This window comes from Aristolochia californica, unplaced genomic scaffold (assembly GCF_029961685.1).
Source record: "Aristolochia californica isolate CCGP_79_NKW_82.1479 unplaced genomic scaffold, dmAriCali1.0.hap1 SCAF_6, whole genome shotgun sequence".
Classification (NCBI taxonomy): Eukaryota; Viridiplantae; Streptophyta; class Magnoliopsida; order Piperales; family Aristolochiaceae; genus Aristolochia; species Aristolochia californica.
This window is the reverse complement of record NW_027182257.1, coordinates 4,840,748-4,859,175: the sequence shown is the minus strand read 5'-3', so window position 1 is coordinate 4,859,175 and position 18,428 is coordinate 4,840,748. Positions and strand designations below refer to the sequence as shown.

The 18,428-nt window shown below is 37.2% G+C and overlaps 1 protein-coding gene and 1 non-coding gene across 2 annotated transcripts; both read right to left on the bottom strand.

The window, feature by feature from the left end:
• Positions 1-2,523: 2,523 nt before the first annotated feature.
• On the bottom strand, positions 2,524-2,595 carry TRNAW-CCA (transfer RNA tryptophan (anticodon CCA)). The gene has a single exon. It is a non-coding gene; the product is annotated as a tRNA-Trp (tRNA).
• Positions 2,596-8,619: 6,024 nt separating this feature from the next.
• LOC137934621 (ATP-dependent Clp protease proteolytic subunit-related protein 4, chloroplastic-like) lies at positions 8,620-12,919 on the bottom strand. Its single transcript, XM_068779065.1, has 7 exons — positions 12,501-12,919; positions 10,380-10,583; positions 10,056-10,111; positions 9,441-9,567; positions 9,272-9,349; positions 8,950-9,063; positions 8,620-8,871 (listed from the first exon to the last, which is right to left on the bottom strand). Exons 1-7 carry the CDS (start codon positions 12,750-12,752, stop codon positions 8,800-8,802), a joined length of 903 nt encoding a protein of 300 aa, XP_068635166.1. The 5' UTR covers positions 12,753-12,919; the 3' UTR covers positions 8,620-8,799.
• Between the last annotated feature and the right edge of the window lie 5,509 nt (positions 12,920-18,428).

The following is an 18,428-nucleotide window of genomic DNA, read 5'->3' as shown; positions in this document are numbered from 1 at the left end:
TTGTAATTCTGGTGAAATATTTTTGAATTCAAAATATTGTTCTACCTTATAAATCCATCTGATAGGGTCGTCTCCATTAAACTTTGAGAAGGACAACTTGAGGTGTTGATGGGAGTGGTCATTTATAGTGTTAGAGCGAGAATTATGTTGATGTGAAATTCGTCACGTGTAAATGGTTTCGAAAGGACTTACTCTTTTGGCTATGGAAGGCTCGAAGAGCTTGTAACTCGGTGAACACCGCTTCTCAAGCTGATCGAAACTGGAGTCGTGTCGTCGTAAGATTTCGTTGACCTCTTTGCGAAATTCTGCATTAAGAACGAGTTTTCCATTGTCGGAACCAGTTTTCCGGTTGGAGAATCTCAATCAGCGACACTGCGGTTCAGAATTCTGCCGGAGATGGTGACTTAGCGGGCGACGACAACGGTAAACATCCGATTTTTTTTTTAATCGTGTTTCTGGGTTTCGGGAAACTCGGGAGGAAGCTTTCGTCGGAAATTTTTCGGCTCGTGTTTCTGGGTTTCGGGAAACTCGGGAGGAAGCTGTCGTCGGAACGAGTCGGGGACGACGGCAATAGCAGCTCAGGTACCGTCGGCGGCGATGACGCCCCTCGGTGGCGCAGCTCAGGTACCGGCAGTGGCAACGGCAACGGCAGCGGCGAGGAAGGTCTGCGGGGATTTTTCGGCTCGTGTTTCTGGGTTTCGGAAAACTCGGGAGTCGGAGTTCCTTGATGTAGATCAGAACACACTGATCGACCTCGTCGAGGCTTCGCACTTTCTGGATATCAAGGACTTGATGGAAATGGCTTGTCAGAAGGTCGCCGAAACACTATGACGGGGAAGTCGGTGGAGGAAATAAGACACCTTTTTAATATACCCAACGATTACAGCAGATAGAAAACAAACAAAGAGTCACGGTAGATAAAGCGAGAGAGACAGGAGATTATTCTGGCGAAATTAGAGATATGTTGCTGCGGAAGATTATTTCGGAGTGACGTTAAGGAGACATAATCTACGTTACGGAGAGAGGAAGGAAAGGATTCTACGCAGAACTAAAACACGCTCAAGACAGAGGAAAGTCGCTAACCTGCTCTGATACTAATCTAGGTAAGAAAAAACTGTTTCAGAATCAAATCTATCATCTTTATTGAAATCATTCAGACTTTATATAGCTAAGGAACGAAAATACAACTGCTGTTGATCAATATCCACTAACAAATAACTAAATATTGAACACCTTTGTACGATAACTAAATAACTGGTCTTCGTAGTATGGTACATGTGACGTGGCACATATCATATTTTCCTTCAAATTCAGAGCGCTCTCTCTCTCTACAACACCTCACTATTTTGTATCTGATAGCGGCAGCATAGTCTAACAAGACGCCACTGAAATCCCTCAATTCTGTCTCCTTTTGTTTGAGCAGAAAAATCTTCTCAAGTCGGCCATAAATTGAGAAATTTTTTTCTCGTCCTCAAGGTCCCTAACTCTCTCAGGCAGTGTCCCTCTAAGGGTAACACTGAACCAGTCCAGAGACATTTGATTCCCAATAATCTCTAACAACTCACCCCAAAAGCCTATTCCTGTATTGCTGAATACGCTAAATGCTACAAAAAGTCCCCATTGTTGCGGGAATCATTACAGGAAAACAATTATCAGTAAGATCAAGGGGTTTCAGTGCAATTAGATTTCCAATGGAGAGGGGAATTTCTCCAATGACGTTGGAAAATGGAAGCCACAAAATTTCTAGCTTACTCATGCTTCCAATTCCGGCGACATATACATTGCCTCTCACCAGCCCTTGTCCGTCGACGGCTGACCACCCGCTTCTAGATTGGCAATTTCCTCTTTGGAACCGTCAGGCTAAAGATGACATAAACGCAGCCTTGACTCCTCTTCAAAGATGAACTTCAGCGAGCCTAGCAGAAGCGTGATGCGCCCATCTCAAATCCCTTGAGCAGCCACAAGCGACTCCAATGGGGATGCTTTCGCAGTACCCGAGCTTGGAATCTTTCTTCATGTTTCAAGCATTCTGGCGCTTGGTGTTCTTGCCATTCGACAGTTTGGCCAGCTTTTGTTCTTGCCTCTCGGAAGTGACAAGAAGACAATCAGTATCGGTGCTTCTCTCTTCGTTCCGCTGAAGATTACCAACGTAGTGTGCTTCATGTTTTCGTTACATAGAAAAGAGAAATTTCAGGGCCTTATTGCTGGCAAGAGATCGCCATTGAAGAATGGAGGCACTGAAGCAACTCACTCTGAGCAATATTGGATCTAATGCTGAAAATACTTATTATAACAAGAAGCTGTGAGCATACCAACACAGAAATCAGTCACGGCACGGGAAGACGATGAGAGGAAAGAGAAGAAGAAGCCCAAGCAGCAAGGTGCAAGCTGCTCGTCTCTTCCCTTTATTGAAATGGGGAACCGGTTGAGTTTCTGAAGCAACTGGACTTTTTGCTGTGGTTTGGCAAAATGGAAATAGATCTAATTTTTCAGATACTGTGACGAGAAAAAAATAATGGAATTTGAACCCGACGTGAATCGAACACGCAACCTTCTGATCTGGAGTCAGACGCGCTACCATTGCGCCACGGATCCACGTCTACTTAAATGCAAAATAAATATATTAGCATTAATCAATGAGACGATATGTTCTAACCGTCTCTGACTTCCGAGCTTTCTCGCCACCTACAGGTGTCGAATTAACCAGGTGCTGGCGCTTGGAGGGCAGATCGTGTCGGTCGGCCATCGTCCCGACTCCGGACAGGTTTCGACGGGAGACATCCGGATTTCACGTCGTAGTGAGTGAGTGGAAGCCAGAAGGTTAGATGGTGTCTGTATCTGGCGACTTAGACCACAGACTCGAGAGATCAGCGGCGGAAGATGGATGGCGATCGATAACCGGCTTGTGGGTGTTGTCCATCAAGGGGTGGCTTCGAACCCAGCCGGTTCGCGAGCCGCTTGAGTTGGGCTCGGTTCAATTATTTTTATATCGAGCTCGAGTTCAGAAATAGGTTATTAACGAGCCAATCCCAAGTAGAGCCAGGTTCGGCTCGTTTTAACGAGCGGCGATTCGGGAATCGGGGGAGTTCTAAAAAACTTTTCGGGACAAAGAGTCCCGTCTCTTCCCTTCTGTCCTACTTGTCTGGAACTCATACTTCTCTGCCATTTTCATGCCGTTTCAGCATGATTTTCTCGCAAAAATCATTGTCCGATGGCGGGTATTCATGGGAAATAGGGGATTTTGGTTTTCAAATCCCTTGTTCTCCCTCTCCCTCTTTGAGTCCTCAATCTCTGTCAAAGACTTCGATTTTTTCGTCTTCCTCTGTGATTTCTTCCTCTTCGATTTCTTCATCTGAAGTTCTTCCTCACCGATGAACGAAAGCCACGGTCCGACGGGAGGTAAGATTTTTATTTAATGTTTATTTTTTTTTGGCCGACCTAACCCTACAAAATCTCTAAATCTCGCTTCGTTTCAGCAGTGATCCTTCATTCTTTGAAAGGTTTTGGAGATATTTCCGAACGACGAACACTCTATTTCTGTAAGTGTTGATTTTTTTTTTTTTATTTTTTATCTTCTATATGTTTTCTTCCTCTACAATTTTGGAGTTGATTTTTGTTTTTAATTTTTATCTTTTGTACGTTTTCTTCCTCTGTAATTTCGGTGTTGATTTTTTTTTCATTTTTATCTTTTGTACGTTTTTTTCCTCTGTGATTTCAGTGTTGATTTTTTTTTCGTTTTTATTTTCTGTAAGTCTAGTTTGCCTTTGGTTGTATATGTTCCAGATAAAGTTAAATACATTATTTTAATCATTTTTTTACCTTTTTTCCTCAATCAATAAGTTTATCTTGCATCGTTTTCTATCATGTGGTTTTTTTTAAGCACGAAGAGAATGTAGTAGACCATGTAGTTGATTATTATCTTATTACCCACAGGCCTAAACTTTGACCTTCCAATTTCCATCTATATTGCTATCAGCGGTATTGGTTTTAAATGCATAAAACTTCTATTCTCTCTTAAGAATCTGTTTAAGCTGAAAAGGATCATTCATCCTTTGCTCGGCATTGCATTATGTACAGTCGCCATTCATATGTTGTCCTACATTTGGTATCCTATACGATTTTCCTGTGGACAAAGTCTCAAAGCCCTTCTTCTAGTCACAATATGTGGATTATCAACATTTTCAATGTACAATCCACATCTACTTTTGCTAGTTCACTACTTATATTGATCTCTGTTCATATAGATTGTGTCCATATTAATTATATTTTATCTGGTAGTGGACTTTTTTTATTCAAAATGCAATGATTAGTCTTTACCTTTTTTCTGCAGCTTCTATTGTGACTTGGTTCTATTTTTGTTTTTTTTCAATAACTTGAGAGAATTAAAATTGCGATAACATGCTCTTTGAATCAATTGTGTAAACAAAAATCATGTTCTAATCGCAAAATTGTAAAAAAAAAACCCTATCTGGTGTAATCAGAGCTTGTTCTTTCTTCATGTGTCTTTTTCTTATTCCTATGGAACTCTTCCTCTTCCTAAATATAATATTGTGGTCCATAAAACAACCATAATAATTAAATTGTTGTTCAACAAAACAAAACTTTTTTTTATACATATGGAACTCAACCCAATTATGTTATGTTAGACTAGTAACAAGTTTAGTAAACATGTATTCATCATACATATTAGATCAGAACATTTCAGAATACAGTACAAAATTTTTATTTTTAGACCCAATATTTCGTTGAATTGATACGTTAGATAGAGATGGATGTAAATTATCTCTCTTTTTTGCAATCGATTTTTATCCTTCCTCTTCAATTTCTTCATCCAAAGTTCTTCCTCGCTGATGAGACGAAAGCGACGGTCCAACGGGAGGTAAGATTTTTATTTAATGTTCTATTTTTTTTTCATCGCCGACCTTACCCTACAAAATTTCTAACTCTCGTTTCATTTTAGCAGTGCTCCTTCATTCTTGGAAAGGCTTTTGGAGATATCCCTGAACGACAAACACACTTTCTGTTTCTATAAGGTTTGAATTTTTTTTTTTCATTTTTATCAATAGTTTCTTGGTATTGAGGTTGAATTTCATCAGAATATTAGAAGAGAATGTTGGTATGCTTATTTCCTTCTCTTCGAAGTTTTTAAATTTATATATAAAAAAAATCGGTATATTGGACTGGAAACTATTGGGTGCAGGGCTACAGGCTCAAAGAGACCCCGCTGCATTGAAAGACAAGGGTCGTTCCCGATTGTCACAACGTCACGTACCTTCCTCTAAGAATAGACAAATATCTTAAATTATGTGTAGGATCTTTATTGTTTGGATAGCTTTTTTTTCTCTATGTTTTTAATTTGTAATTTTTTTTTTTTGTAGAAGTAAGAATGTCAACACCTCCTCAATTGACATCAATAATTAAAACTAGTTATTGTGTGACTATAAATAGTGACTCAACTCCACCAGAGTCACTACCCTCTGTCATAGAAGTGGACCCAGATGAAATTACCATAAATGAGGATAAAGGTGACTCTACCCATACTTCAAAAAGACAAAAAAAGTCTCATGTGTGGTTGGAATTCAAAGAAGTATCACTTAATGGTAAAAAAAAGGTTCAGTGTGTTCATTGTAAAATCAATTTGAGTGTTATTAGTAGTGGAGTGACCACACATATGAGTCGATATTTGAAACGTTGCACCAGTAGAAAAGTGGCAATGAGAAAACAAAAAACCTTAAACTTTCAACCAATGGGAGCGGGGTCTAATGTTGATCAGACAAAAAGAGAAGTGACTTGGACAAAAAGAAATGAAGTGACTTAGACAAATCTTGTTTGTCGACAACCTCGGACCAATCAATCGAATAGTGATTAATACGTAGTCCATCTGGACTTCCTTTTATGGATTTTGGAGGAAAATATGATCAAGCTAAAATGAGAGTACTCATTGCTCATTGGATTCTTACGCATGAGCATTCATTCATGATAGTAGAAGAGGAGGGATTTAAATTTGTAATGAATATGGCAAATACGAATTATGAGAAAATATCTCGTAAGACCATTAAGAAGGAATGTATAGAGGTGTATGAGGCAAAAAAAAAGAAATTGAAAATTTTGTTAAAAGAGATTAACAAAATTAGTCTTACCACGGATCTTTGAAAATCCCAAAATCAAAAGATTGAATACATGGTTATTACTGGGCATTTTATTGACAGTAATTGGAAGCTACAAAAACGAGTCTTGACTTTTGTGCATGTTCCTCCTCCTCCTCGTGGCGTTGATATAGCAGATGCTATTTACAAGTGTTTGAAAGAGTGGGAGATCGAAAATAAAGTTTTTAGTATTTTAGTTGATAATGCTGCATATAATGATGTTTGTATCAAAGTTTTGAAACAAGATTTTTCAAGGAAAAAAAATTTGGTGTGTGGTGGAAAGTTGTTTCATGTGCGTTGTTGTGCTCATATTTTGAACTTATTAGTCCAAGATGGTCTTGTTCAGATTAAGGATATCATTAATAATGTGCGTGAAAGTGTCAAATTCATAAATCTGTCTAAGGCTAGACTTCGCACTTTTTCTGAAATTGTACAACAATTAGAACTTGGTGAAAAGAGGTTGGTTATTGATTGTCTAACTCGTTGGAACTCCACTTATGACATGTTATCTTCTGCATTAAAATTCAAAAATGCATTTTCTAGATTTAAAGTTAGAGAACCAACTTATGATTGTTTGCCAAGTTTTGATGAATGGGAAAAGGTTAACATGGTGTGTGAGATCCTAGAAGTCCTAGAAGTTTTTAATGCAGTTGCTAATATAATTTCTGGGAGTGACTACCTTACTTCTAATCTGTACCTTAGTGAGGTATATAGGGTAAAATAAACTCTGAATTTTCATTCTACGAATGAAAATATTTTCATTAGGACAATGGTTAGTAGAATGAAAGAGAAATTTGAGAAGTACTGGGATGAATGCAATTTATTGATGGTTGTTGCTTCAGTTTTGGATCTAAGGGTCAAATTAAAGTTGATCAGAATGTGTTTTCGAGTGATATATTCTAAGGAGGAAGCTACAATGAATATAAATTTAGTTCGACGCACCTTATATGAGATCTACGATGAATATGTATCCTTTTATAATGGGATATTAGAAATGAAGAGATTGTTTCAAGTACTAGCTCTATGGGTGTTTCCACAAGTCGTAGGCCTTCATCAAGTTCAGGTTGGTCAAAGTTAATGAGTTATATGAAACAAAAGGATATAGTTAATTCACCAAGGTCAGAATTGGAAATTTATCTTGAAGAAGGTGTATATAGTTGTGAGGAAACTTCACAATATGATTTTGATGTTTTAGAATGGTGGAAAATGAATCATATGAAATTTCGGGTATTATCTAATATGGTAGCAGACATCCTTGTAATTCCCCTATCCACAGTAGCTTCAGAGTCTACATTTAGTGTTGGTGGTAGAGTAATAGACTCATATCGTTCTTCCTTGGCACCAAATACAGTTCAAGCTTTGATTTGTGGCAGTGATTGGGTTCGGGTTCTTCACGGTGTAAAGAAAAATCAAAAGGTGAATTTCTTTGATTAATTATTTATTATGAAATTTTTTAGTTTTATTTATTAAAATTTTGTTTTATGATTACATCCTGAGAAGAAGAGTACAGACATAATGCTACCAGCTACATGATTTTTCATGTTTCTCTCATCTTGGTAATTTTAATATTTTTAACGACATTAAGTAACTAGTAGTGGAAGAGTATTTTTTTTATCTGACAATAACTAATTTTATTTTTTTGTTTTTGTCATAGGTGGAGATTTTGGTCATGCAGGGACGCATATTATTTTCTAGCATTAAGAGAAACAACTATAGTTTGTAATTTTATAATGGATTTATAGTTTTTATTTGGGTGATTGTAAATTGATAGTGATATTTCATTTAATTTTGTTGTGTTTGATTATTGTATAGAGCTTATTTATAATGTTATGCAGTGTATGAAGTGTTTAGACTATTTTATGGAGTGTTTATGGAATGTTTATATAGGTATCATGTATATTAATTATGCCTAATTTTAAGTAGAGGTCATGCCGAATTTTATACAGGTATTATGTACATAGATTATACTCAATTTTAAGAAAAAGTTATGCCCAATCTTATACTTGTATTATATATATAGATTATGCTTAATTTTATATAGATGTCATGCCTAATTTTATGTAAAATGTATATATAATTTTATATACAATTTATATGATATATATTTTTTAAAAAATTTTAAATATATGTTGAAGCTCCAGTTCGGCTCGAAGTTTGGCTCGAACTCATTTAAAATTTTTGGGCTCAAACTCGATAACAATTTTAGGCTCGAGACGAGGCTCGGCTCGAAACTCAGTTCAAAATATTTAAATCAAACTCAACTCAAACATAGGTAGGTTCGGGTTCGGCTCGGCTCGGCTCGATGCCACCCCTATGTTCATCCACCTAATGTGGCGGTGTATTCCTGGGTTCACCCATTTCTGCTTCATCTTTCCGGGACTGCGTGGGTAATAGTATTACTCCAGTGTAATAGTAGTTATATTAGATGATCATGCAGAGAGTTTCATGTTTTAAATAAAACATTATTGTAACGAGAAAAAATAGACTGAATCGATTGTTATCTATACGTAGTATACAATTAGAAAAACTTCTTCAAGCTTACATGTAACAGCGGACTAATTATCTTCTATATTGACATTAGTAATGGCATAGAATGCACCAAATGGACCATTACCAACCCCTTGAAACAACAATTGGAAGCAAGCTGTGAGACCTAAATAAGCTGTGCTTTTTTCAGGTCAGAAACAACGCCACGGTCCTCCCTGCCTCTTTCATTGTATAACACCTGCAAAAAAAAAAATGGCTAAGTCATGATTTTGCAAACACAAAACAACAAAATGTTAGATTTAATTGTTTCAGTCACCTTATCTATGATACCATATTCCGCCGCTTCACTGGGGCTGAAGTATTTTGGCCGTCTGATATCCTCCTCAATCTGCTCTGGAGTTTTTCCTATATGTCTTGCATACAATTTAACCTAAAAAACATGTGGCAAAAAGAGTTAACCTAATCAGAAAAAAAAAAAAAAAAATCATCTGAAGTCAAAATGACACCAACAGAAGATGAGGTGTTTGGTGTCTCATTTTGAAAAATCAAGTCCACAATGTATATAGCAACACTTGTGTGTTCCATTAGCTCCAACATATACTTTATGCTAAAGAGATTTATAACAAAGCCATTCTCACCAGTTCTGCCTTCACATTTTTCACTTCTTTCCTGGCAAGGTCAATATCTGTTGCTTGACCTTGAAATCTGGCAATTGGCTATGATTTGGGGCCAAAGAAATGATTAGCAAAAGATTGGCAAGACTTCAAGGTAATTGGGTAGAATTTCTTAACAGAGAATAACATAAACCTGCTTAATCATGATAGATGATGAAGGTAAAGCAGCACGATTTCCTCTAGCACCAGCAGCCAGTAGCAAGGCTGCTTCTCCCCAGGCATTACCAACACAAAGTGTGAAGATTGGAGGTTTTACATACCTGTCTCACAAGAAAGGTAAACTAAATTACTTTTTTGCTACAACAGTTTGGGTTTAATCAAAGAAGTACTAAAATGTCCACTAAAGCATAACAATGGATGGTTTTCACACATGCTAATTTGCCTTATTTAGCTATACTCAAACACTTCAAAGTAAAGTAACCAAGGCATGTGAAGGAATATCCCATAATTAGAATCTTGTGAATAGCACCTTAATTTAAGTCATTAACTTCATGAGGCCCTTTGAGGTTTTAACTTGATAAGAATGGCAAAAAAATATTTCAGTTTCATTTCAGCAGCATTGTTAATTACCAGTTTCCAGATATGCAATTGAAATCTCAAATAAAATTTAAACTAACAATGCTCAAATTAAACTTTTACAATTATAGTAAGACATGAAAATATTCCAACCACTAGAAAGAAGAAGTATATGGTAAAGCATATATCCTTGAACACGCAAGGATCACTGAGAAATGTAAGTGGTAATGACCTCATAACATCATAGATTGCAAAGGCTTCTGTCTCATAACCATATTTTTCACCACCCTGAAAGAAAAATAAATATTTATAAACCAAAACTAGAAGATATTAAGCAGCTGTTTAAAAAAACTGTGCAATGAATAGACTGCAAATCATTCTTATAATAAGAGAAAACAGAATACTATAGAAGCAAAAACCATAAAACCAAAGGAAACACTTCAAAAGGCCACAGAGAGAACTACATATAGCTTTACATGGACATTATCTATCTTTAGGACAGAGCACAAAACTACAGGTAGAAGAATCAGGCAGGCAACATATGAACTATTAGTACCTTAGTAGTGCCAGTAGAATTTATGTAAAGATAAATAGGCTTTTCAGCATCCTCATATTGAAGGTACAGGAATTCTGCAAGGATCAACTCTGTCACAGATGGAACTAGGGTCATGCCTAAGTAGACAATTCTATTTTTGTACAAGTATGATGCTAAATCTGGAGGTGGCTGCTCCCATGCAGTTCCTCTTAGAAAAGGAATCACCTGTCAGAGATCAAAGTACAGAAAAACATTAGAGAAAAAGGCAAGATCAACTAATCCATGGAAAGAGCTAATTTTATAACATGAACCATGACAAATGTACAAACTATACTGGGATAATAAACCAAACACAGCACACAAAAAACAAAAGACAAAGATATATTAGTTCCAAATTTCAAGCATATTTCTAAAACGGTCACTTTTTTTGAATAATGAGAGAAATATTTATTAGTGGAAAGAAGAATGGCAAAATAAGCGGAGCCTCCCACAAAGATGGGAAGCAACTGCTAGTCTTACAAGGCAGCACCTAAAGGAGAAAAGAAAATATATAATAATTAAACAGCATGTCTAAGAACAACTAAAACAATGAGAGCAGTCCCCTCCTTTGAGAGCTTATCTACCACTGCATCTGATCTTGGAACATGAATCCAAGTGGTTGTAAGAGAGTTGGCTAGGTCCCAAACTTTCTCAAGAAGAGACGAAACAGCAGCAGCAGCCTGCATCTCCAGAGTAGGCTCAGGAGGAATAACATAAGATAAAGGAAAAATCTCCAAGATAGATCGGCCTCTCTGCAGTACCAGCTAATGTCAACGGCAAAGTCCCCTTCCACCACCATGGGGGAGCAGATATTGGTGTGGACCAAATGAATGCCATTTATAAGCAAGAGTCTCATTTGTTATAACAGTCTATCAGTCCAGCTATGCTATTAACAACAGTCAACTCTTAACCTTTTTTATTGAAATTTGGTAGAATATGTAAGGATGAAAAAAAGTAAAAGCAGAGGTTTTCTTAGCATGCCTCTCACAATGAAGACTATATTCTGAGTTCAGATTTCCTAGTACTTGTACTAACAATGGGGCTACTCCCTGTCCAATTATATCGAGAGGATGAATGAGACCCATTTCTTCATATGAATGGGACCAATTCACTGTCTCCATTTGATTGGAGAGGATATCCTAGCACATATGTTCTAGCAGATGTAACCCAATATATTCTCTAGAGTTCTAAACGTTCCCTGGGGATCTATATATCCATCACGAACATGTCAATAATGCAAAAATGAGGGGTAGTACATTAAGAATTCCACAGAATTAAAAGCATAATATATATATATATATATATATATATATATATATATATATATATATATATATATATATATATATATATATATATATATACTTGATAAGTTCCATTATATACTACTCAACCCTGTCATAAATGTAGGTTTCAATCCTTCTGTCAATAAAGGGGTCTCAAGTTCTGTAAGACAATCAGAACATGGAACTTGTTTTGATAGTAACAATTTTTTAATCAAAAACCACTTCCATCAAGTCAGATTTATTATCTATAAGTCTTCCCCTGCAGCCTTCCTTTTGCATTTTGCTACAACTGTGTAGCTGTTTCTACAATTGAGCTGCTAGTCCTAATCTTTCCTTTGAAGCTGTGATACATGATGCATGATATATAATTTCTGGAACTTCTGGACTTATAGTGGTTCTTCCACCATCACCCATATAATGGAGCCATAGCTACAAGGAAAGGGCTTCACCACTACAACAAAGACAGCGCAGACTACTTTACTCTGCACTGCATCCATCTCCTATCATGCGGTTTGTTGCATGGTCCAGCTCCCGCAGGTGTTACGAACACAAATTGTAATTCCCTTAGACCCATCCATATCACATAACTCTTGTTCTAAACTGAAAATAAATAAATAAATAAAAGACTTCGGTTCGACTGATTTTTTCATATGTTGATTGGCTTGAGACGAAATACTCTGTATAAACTGAATCAACTGTAAAAGTTATACAAGAAAAAACCCATAAATTAGAAACCTACGAGTCGAATTACAAACAGCTTCAAACCTAGACATCAAATATCCAGAGCAAAAGTAGCGACTAGAGGACAGACTAATACCATAGTGACAACGCCTCTTTTGCCGCGGGATGCGGAAACTGCAGGATTGAGAGAAGAAGGACGAATCTTCTGACCGCAGAAATCGCTGCCCCCGACAAATGGAACAACGAAACTAGTCGCAAGAGAAGCTTTGGCGGAGCACCTGGAACCGGAAGAACTACTTAAATTTCTTTTGGCAGCTGTTATTCTTGGGTATGAAGGTAGAACCACAGGGGTATCGAGCGAGAAGCGAGACGAGATAGTAAAATCCATGGCTGTCTACACCGTAAAACTGCAGACCGACAAGGCGATGTAGCCCTCTTTTCGTCTAGCGCAGTGTCACCCTCCTGTTACCGGCTCCCTCAGCCCTTAACGGCGATGCAGCCCTCTTTCCGTCTTCTGAGTGTCTTCCTCCTGTTCCCGTCTCACTCCACCCTCACCCGTCCTTCGCCCTATCCAACTAAAAATTATTAAATTTTAAATAGTCATAAAATAAATATATTTATGTTTGAATTATAAAAAAATAAAAAAATTGTTAGAACACTTGATAAAGTATTCAAATAATAAACTAAAAATAACTATGTTATTTAAATTATAATTATTTTTAACCATAAAATTCCAATAATAATAAAAAGTAAAACTAATAAGATAAAAAAAATTGTATTTTTAAAATAAATATTTAAAAGTAAAAGCTATTTTTATAAAAATAAAAATAATATAAAAAACATTAGCTTAATAAGAGTAGCATGGTTAAAGGAGAAGCTGAGTTGACCCGACTCAACATAATACTGGCAAGGACGGGTCTTCTCTAACCCAATAGGGCATATTAGTAAGAGCACCTGACTTGAGACAGGCTCACTAACACAATAGGGGATATTTGCAAGAGCACCCCCCCTCTCCAACACACACCCACATACAATTGAGTAAGGGTGGTTATTTATACTATTTAGAATAGAGAAGATAAACTTTATATGATAAGATAAATACAACATAGGATAAATCCAATTGGATCTTATTTGATAATTGAGATTATATTTTGTTGAATTTATGGAAAAGATAAATACTTCATTGACGTATTATAATCAGAGTATATGAATCTCTATTTATAATAAAGGAAAGTAGTAAAGTCCAACTACAATTAAACTACCTTTGTCTAAATTACACCCAAACTCTAACAAAGATAAGTCCTAGCATAATTAAATAACTCAATATAAATAGAAGACTAACATGACTAAAACACCCTTAAATTGAAACTCTTCTGTGAGACCTCCTTCCATAATAATTGTGGCTCTGTAAGACTTCTTCTTGTGTAAGACTTCTTATTGTGTAAAACTCATAATGCCACCTCACGTGATCATGGTGGATCCCACCAACTCATGTGATCATGGTAGGTCCATATCTTATGGGCTCAAGCCCATCTTCCAACACTCTTAGATATGTGGGCCTTCATTAGTCATGTGAGCTTGGGCCTATCTCCCAACACTCCCCCTCAAGTTGGGGGTGAGAGAACATCATGAACTCCTAACTTGCTGCAAATGATGTATATGATTTTCTCGTATAAAATGGCAGTCCTCCATATCTTCCAACACTCCCCCTCACGCTGGTGTTCTCTTCCATGAGGCCCAGTTGGCATAAGATAAGTGAGAGTAAAATCACTCCATACTCCAGTCATAACTCATGCTGGATTTAGGGCACACTCCTATCATTTGCGGGTAGTGGCACTTCTATCTTTCACAGGTAATGGGTTTATATGCAATACTCAGAAGTGTAGTAAAACTCCTTCATCACCGTGTCCCTCCACAGGACAATGACTCTCAAGTTGTAGGAGTAATAAATGCCAATTAAGGGGGTAACATATATGTACCAAATATCCTCCATCACAGTGTACCAACTCGGGCACCGACTCTCAAACGTGATAAGTGGGTAATGTCTGTCATTCACAAGGCAACGATAAAAGACCCACGGGTATATATATAACATAGTCTCAATGGACTTAAAACAAGGATATGTATATATGTATAGACTTAAACTCTTAACCGAAGCAACACGCAAAAGGTTGGCCTAAAGATGTATGTGAGAGTCAAATAAAGGATGGTAGGAGTAAGGTTGTCAAATAACCAATAGGTAATGGGTAAAAAGGAAGATAGAATGCTGAGGTTACCACTTCTTCAATAATAATGTTTCATCCAAAGAGACACAATAGCTGCAGCAGAAATGGGTCTGAACCCATATAATACAAACCAAAAAAAATCCTTGTAAAAGGACCCATGAAATAATCCTATGTGAGAGTATTTGCACCAAATACTATGTTGATCAAGGAATATGTTGCGAGTACCTGAAAAATAATAATTCGGTCTGAGAAATAGAATCGAGTCAAGCCGAGTCAGGTATCACCAATAATTACCACAATTATTATTGCGAGTCAAGATTCTTGGTCTTCAATTTTCTTTGTTGCAAAAACTTCTTCTTAGATGCAAAAGCTTCATTTTTGTGCTCCCCCTTTTCTTTAATATTTTTGTCACATTAAAATTACCACAACATATGAAATACATTTTTCGGGTACTTCTTCTACTTCTACCCCTCAAGCTGGGAGGTAAAGCAGTGATCCCAACTTGAACTAAATAACATAAATGTAGTAATAACAATAACAATAACATGATAATGGGAATCAAAGGAAAATAAAATGATGGGGCCACAATGTTCTTTATTCAAATCTTCATCAGGATAACCAATGCTGACAATAGATAGCAACCAAGGAGTCCTTCTTTCATAATAATATCTCAGTCAAAGAGTTACAATAATAGCAGCGAAAATGAGCCAATGCCCAAAATAACATGTACCAAATTTGTAGTAGTATAGCAATAGATAATGGCTAAATAATAAAATTCCTTAAGAGTAATAAGGACACATGAAATAATTTGGCTTAAATTTGGACTTTCCAATGCAATAGGATACCAACATGACCTTTGATTATGCCAATAAGAATATATCCTTAAATATAGATCAGATTGATATGAAACTTTCTCCTTCTAAAAATAGAATTAAATACCTTTAATCCAAGTATAACTTTACTTCATAAAATTTACTTCTATTGAGAAATATAATTTGATAGATTTCGGTCTCTATCATCTAGTTGAACTAAGTACCCATTCTCCTTTTGCTTGCATGACCAGTGACTCTTCCAAGATCAATATTTTCATATAAAAAAGTCTCATTCTTAATAGCATAAAATGGCTTGAAAGTTGAAGCCTTCTACTACTTCTCAAACTCTCTTGCAATTTGACCTTTATTGATTCAAATATTAATTTCCCTTTTTATAAAACTCCAATTTCAAAAATTCATTTTTCGTTGGAATAGACTCAAATATCTTTACATGAATATATAATATGAAATATAAAAAGCTCAGTATAGATGTAAAAACGTAAATCAAATATTGGGTATAGGGACTGAAAAAAAAAAGATAAATACGAGCTTAAACTACTAGAGATAATAAATCAGAAAATGATCATATTACCTCTGTGGGTTGACCAAGTCAACTCACAAAACCTGCTCTGTTACCATGTTGAATTTATGGAAAAGAGAAATACTTCATTGACTTATTATAATCAGGGTACATGAACCTCTATTTATACAAGAGGAAAGTAATAGAGTCCAACTACAATTAAACTACATTTGTCCCAATTACACCGAAACTCTAACACTTAAAGACAAGTCCTAGCATAATTAAATAACCTAATACAAATATAAGACTAACATAACTAAAACACTTTTAAACTAAAACTCATCTATGAGACCTCTTTCCATAATAATTGTGGCTCTGTAAGACTTCTTCTTGTATAAGACTTCTTATTGTGTAAGACTCATAATGCTACCTCACGTGATCATGGTGTGTTCCACCAGTCTGTGTGATCATGGTGGGTCCATAACTTATGAGCTTCTACCCATCTTCTAACACTCTTAGATATGTAGGCCTTCCTTGGTCGTGTGGGCTTGGGCCCATTTTCCAACATGTTTATCTCTTATCATGCCTATAGGCCACTTATTAGAGAGGTCAATCTTGTCTCATTGCAACAGAAACTGTAAACTTGACACTGGGTATGTAAGGAGATTTGTTTTGAGGGTTCTTGGAAGCAAAATGATGGGAAGAGCAGCGGCAGTGGTAGCAGCTGGGGCGGACGGAATCGCATCATTCGGTGAAGAGATGTGGAAGAGCAATGGCACAAGTTGGGGTAGATGGAATGGATGAAAATGCATCATCTGGTGAAGAGATGCGGAAGAGCAGCGGCTTTGGTAGCGACTGGGGCGGACGGGATCGCAACTTCCAGTGAAGAGATGTGGAAGAGCAGCGGCACTGGTAGCGATTGAGGCGGACGAAATTGCATTGTCCGGTGAAGAGATGTAGAAAAGCAACAACACTGGTAGCGACTAGGGCAAATGGAATCGAAGAGAACGCATCATCCGATGAAGAGATGTGGAAAAGCAACGACACTGGTAACAGTTGGGGTGGACAGAATCGCATCATTCGGTGAAGAGATATGGAAGAGCAGCGGCACTGGTAGTACTGGGACAGATGAAATCGCATCGTCCAGTGAAGAGATGGAAGAGCAGTGACATTGGTAGCGTTGGGGGAGATGGAATCGCATCATCCGATGAAGAGATGTGGAAATCTTATGGAAAAACAACAACAATAAAGTAATCACACACGACAAAAAATTTACATACTTCAGAAAATTGCCTACGTCTACGGGAGTTGCAGAGGATTTTATTATAATGGAGGAATCACAATACAAAATGGGGACCAGCGTCGTCCTGGAGAGTATCGTGGTCTCTCTCTCTACTTCCTCTCACAACAGCACACAACGACGCACAGTTAAAGCAAGCCCGAGAGTTCTCTGTAAGCCTCTCTGTTTCGGCAAGTCCCGAGACTCTGTTCTTCTGGTAACAGCGTCGAACAGCAGCACCGGCAACAACGATGGAAACGGCGTCGTCCTTCTCAAGCCTCTCTTTATGCCGAGTGCTTCTCTCTTCCAGCAAGTCCCGAGACTTTGTTCTTCCGACAATGACGACGGCAATGACGTCGTCCTTCTTGAGCCTCTCTTTCTGCCGAGAGCTTGTTTCTGTTTCGTACTCTGTTCTGTAAGTCTCAAGGAGGACGAATAAATAAAATCATAGAGGGAAACTTAATTTTCCCTTTAAGTGCAGCACACACTAGAGAAAAAGAAAATATGCAAAATCCCCTCCATGTCCTGCTCGAGTGGTGTGGACTAGGCTCCATAGTACTCAATAATTCTCCCACTTGGAGACTGGTTCACCCACTATATCGCCCTCTTCCTCAAACATGATATCCTCCACCTCTGCAACTCACTGCCCCTTGTCTTCATACTAGAAGACCCAAGTGTAACACCCTCTGTCAACATATCATTAAGGTTCTTTCTTCCACAAATTTTCTCAAGTAACAACTATCTGTCATCGTATAAAGTGATACCTGATCTGAATGTGCTTAGTCCTGGAATGAAATGTTGGGTTCTTGGCAAGGAATATGACACTCTAACTATCGCTGTAGAGAGTGCCATTCTGATTTTTTTGCCCAATTCCTCCAAGAAACCCTATAGCCAGATCTTCTCTTTTGTAGCTTCTGATATTGCAATGTACTCAACTTCTATAGTAGACAAATAAACTATTTTTTGTAGATTAGAACCACATGAAACTGCAGTACCACCCAAAGTGTAAACAAACCCTATGGTACTTTTTCTGCTATCAACATCTCCAGCTAAATCAGAATCAACATAGCCCCTCACCTCTAAGCTCTCTCCATAGAAACACATGCACGTTTATGAGGAGCCTTTTAGGTACCTTAGAATCCACTTCACTGTTTCCCAATGTTGTTTTTCTGGGTTACTCATGTATCTACTCACAACTCCTACTGCATGAACAATATCCGGTCTAGTG

What these genes read in the sequence shown, in the direction of transcription:
- LOC137934621 (XM_068779065.1), bottom strand. Translation starts at nt 12,752, where the DNA reads ATGGATTTTACTATCTCGTCTCGCTTCTCGCTCGATACCCCTGTGGTT. An exon ending in GCAATCTATGATGTTATGAG is followed by an intron (nt 9,568 to 10,055) that starts GTCATTACCACT and finishes CTTGTGAGACAG; the next exon opens with GTATGTAAAACCTCCAATCT. An exon ending in AATATGGTATCATAGATAAG is followed by an intron (nt 8,872 to 8,949) that starts GTGACTGAAACA and finishes TTTTTTTTGCAG; the next exon opens with GTGTTATACAATGAAAGAGG.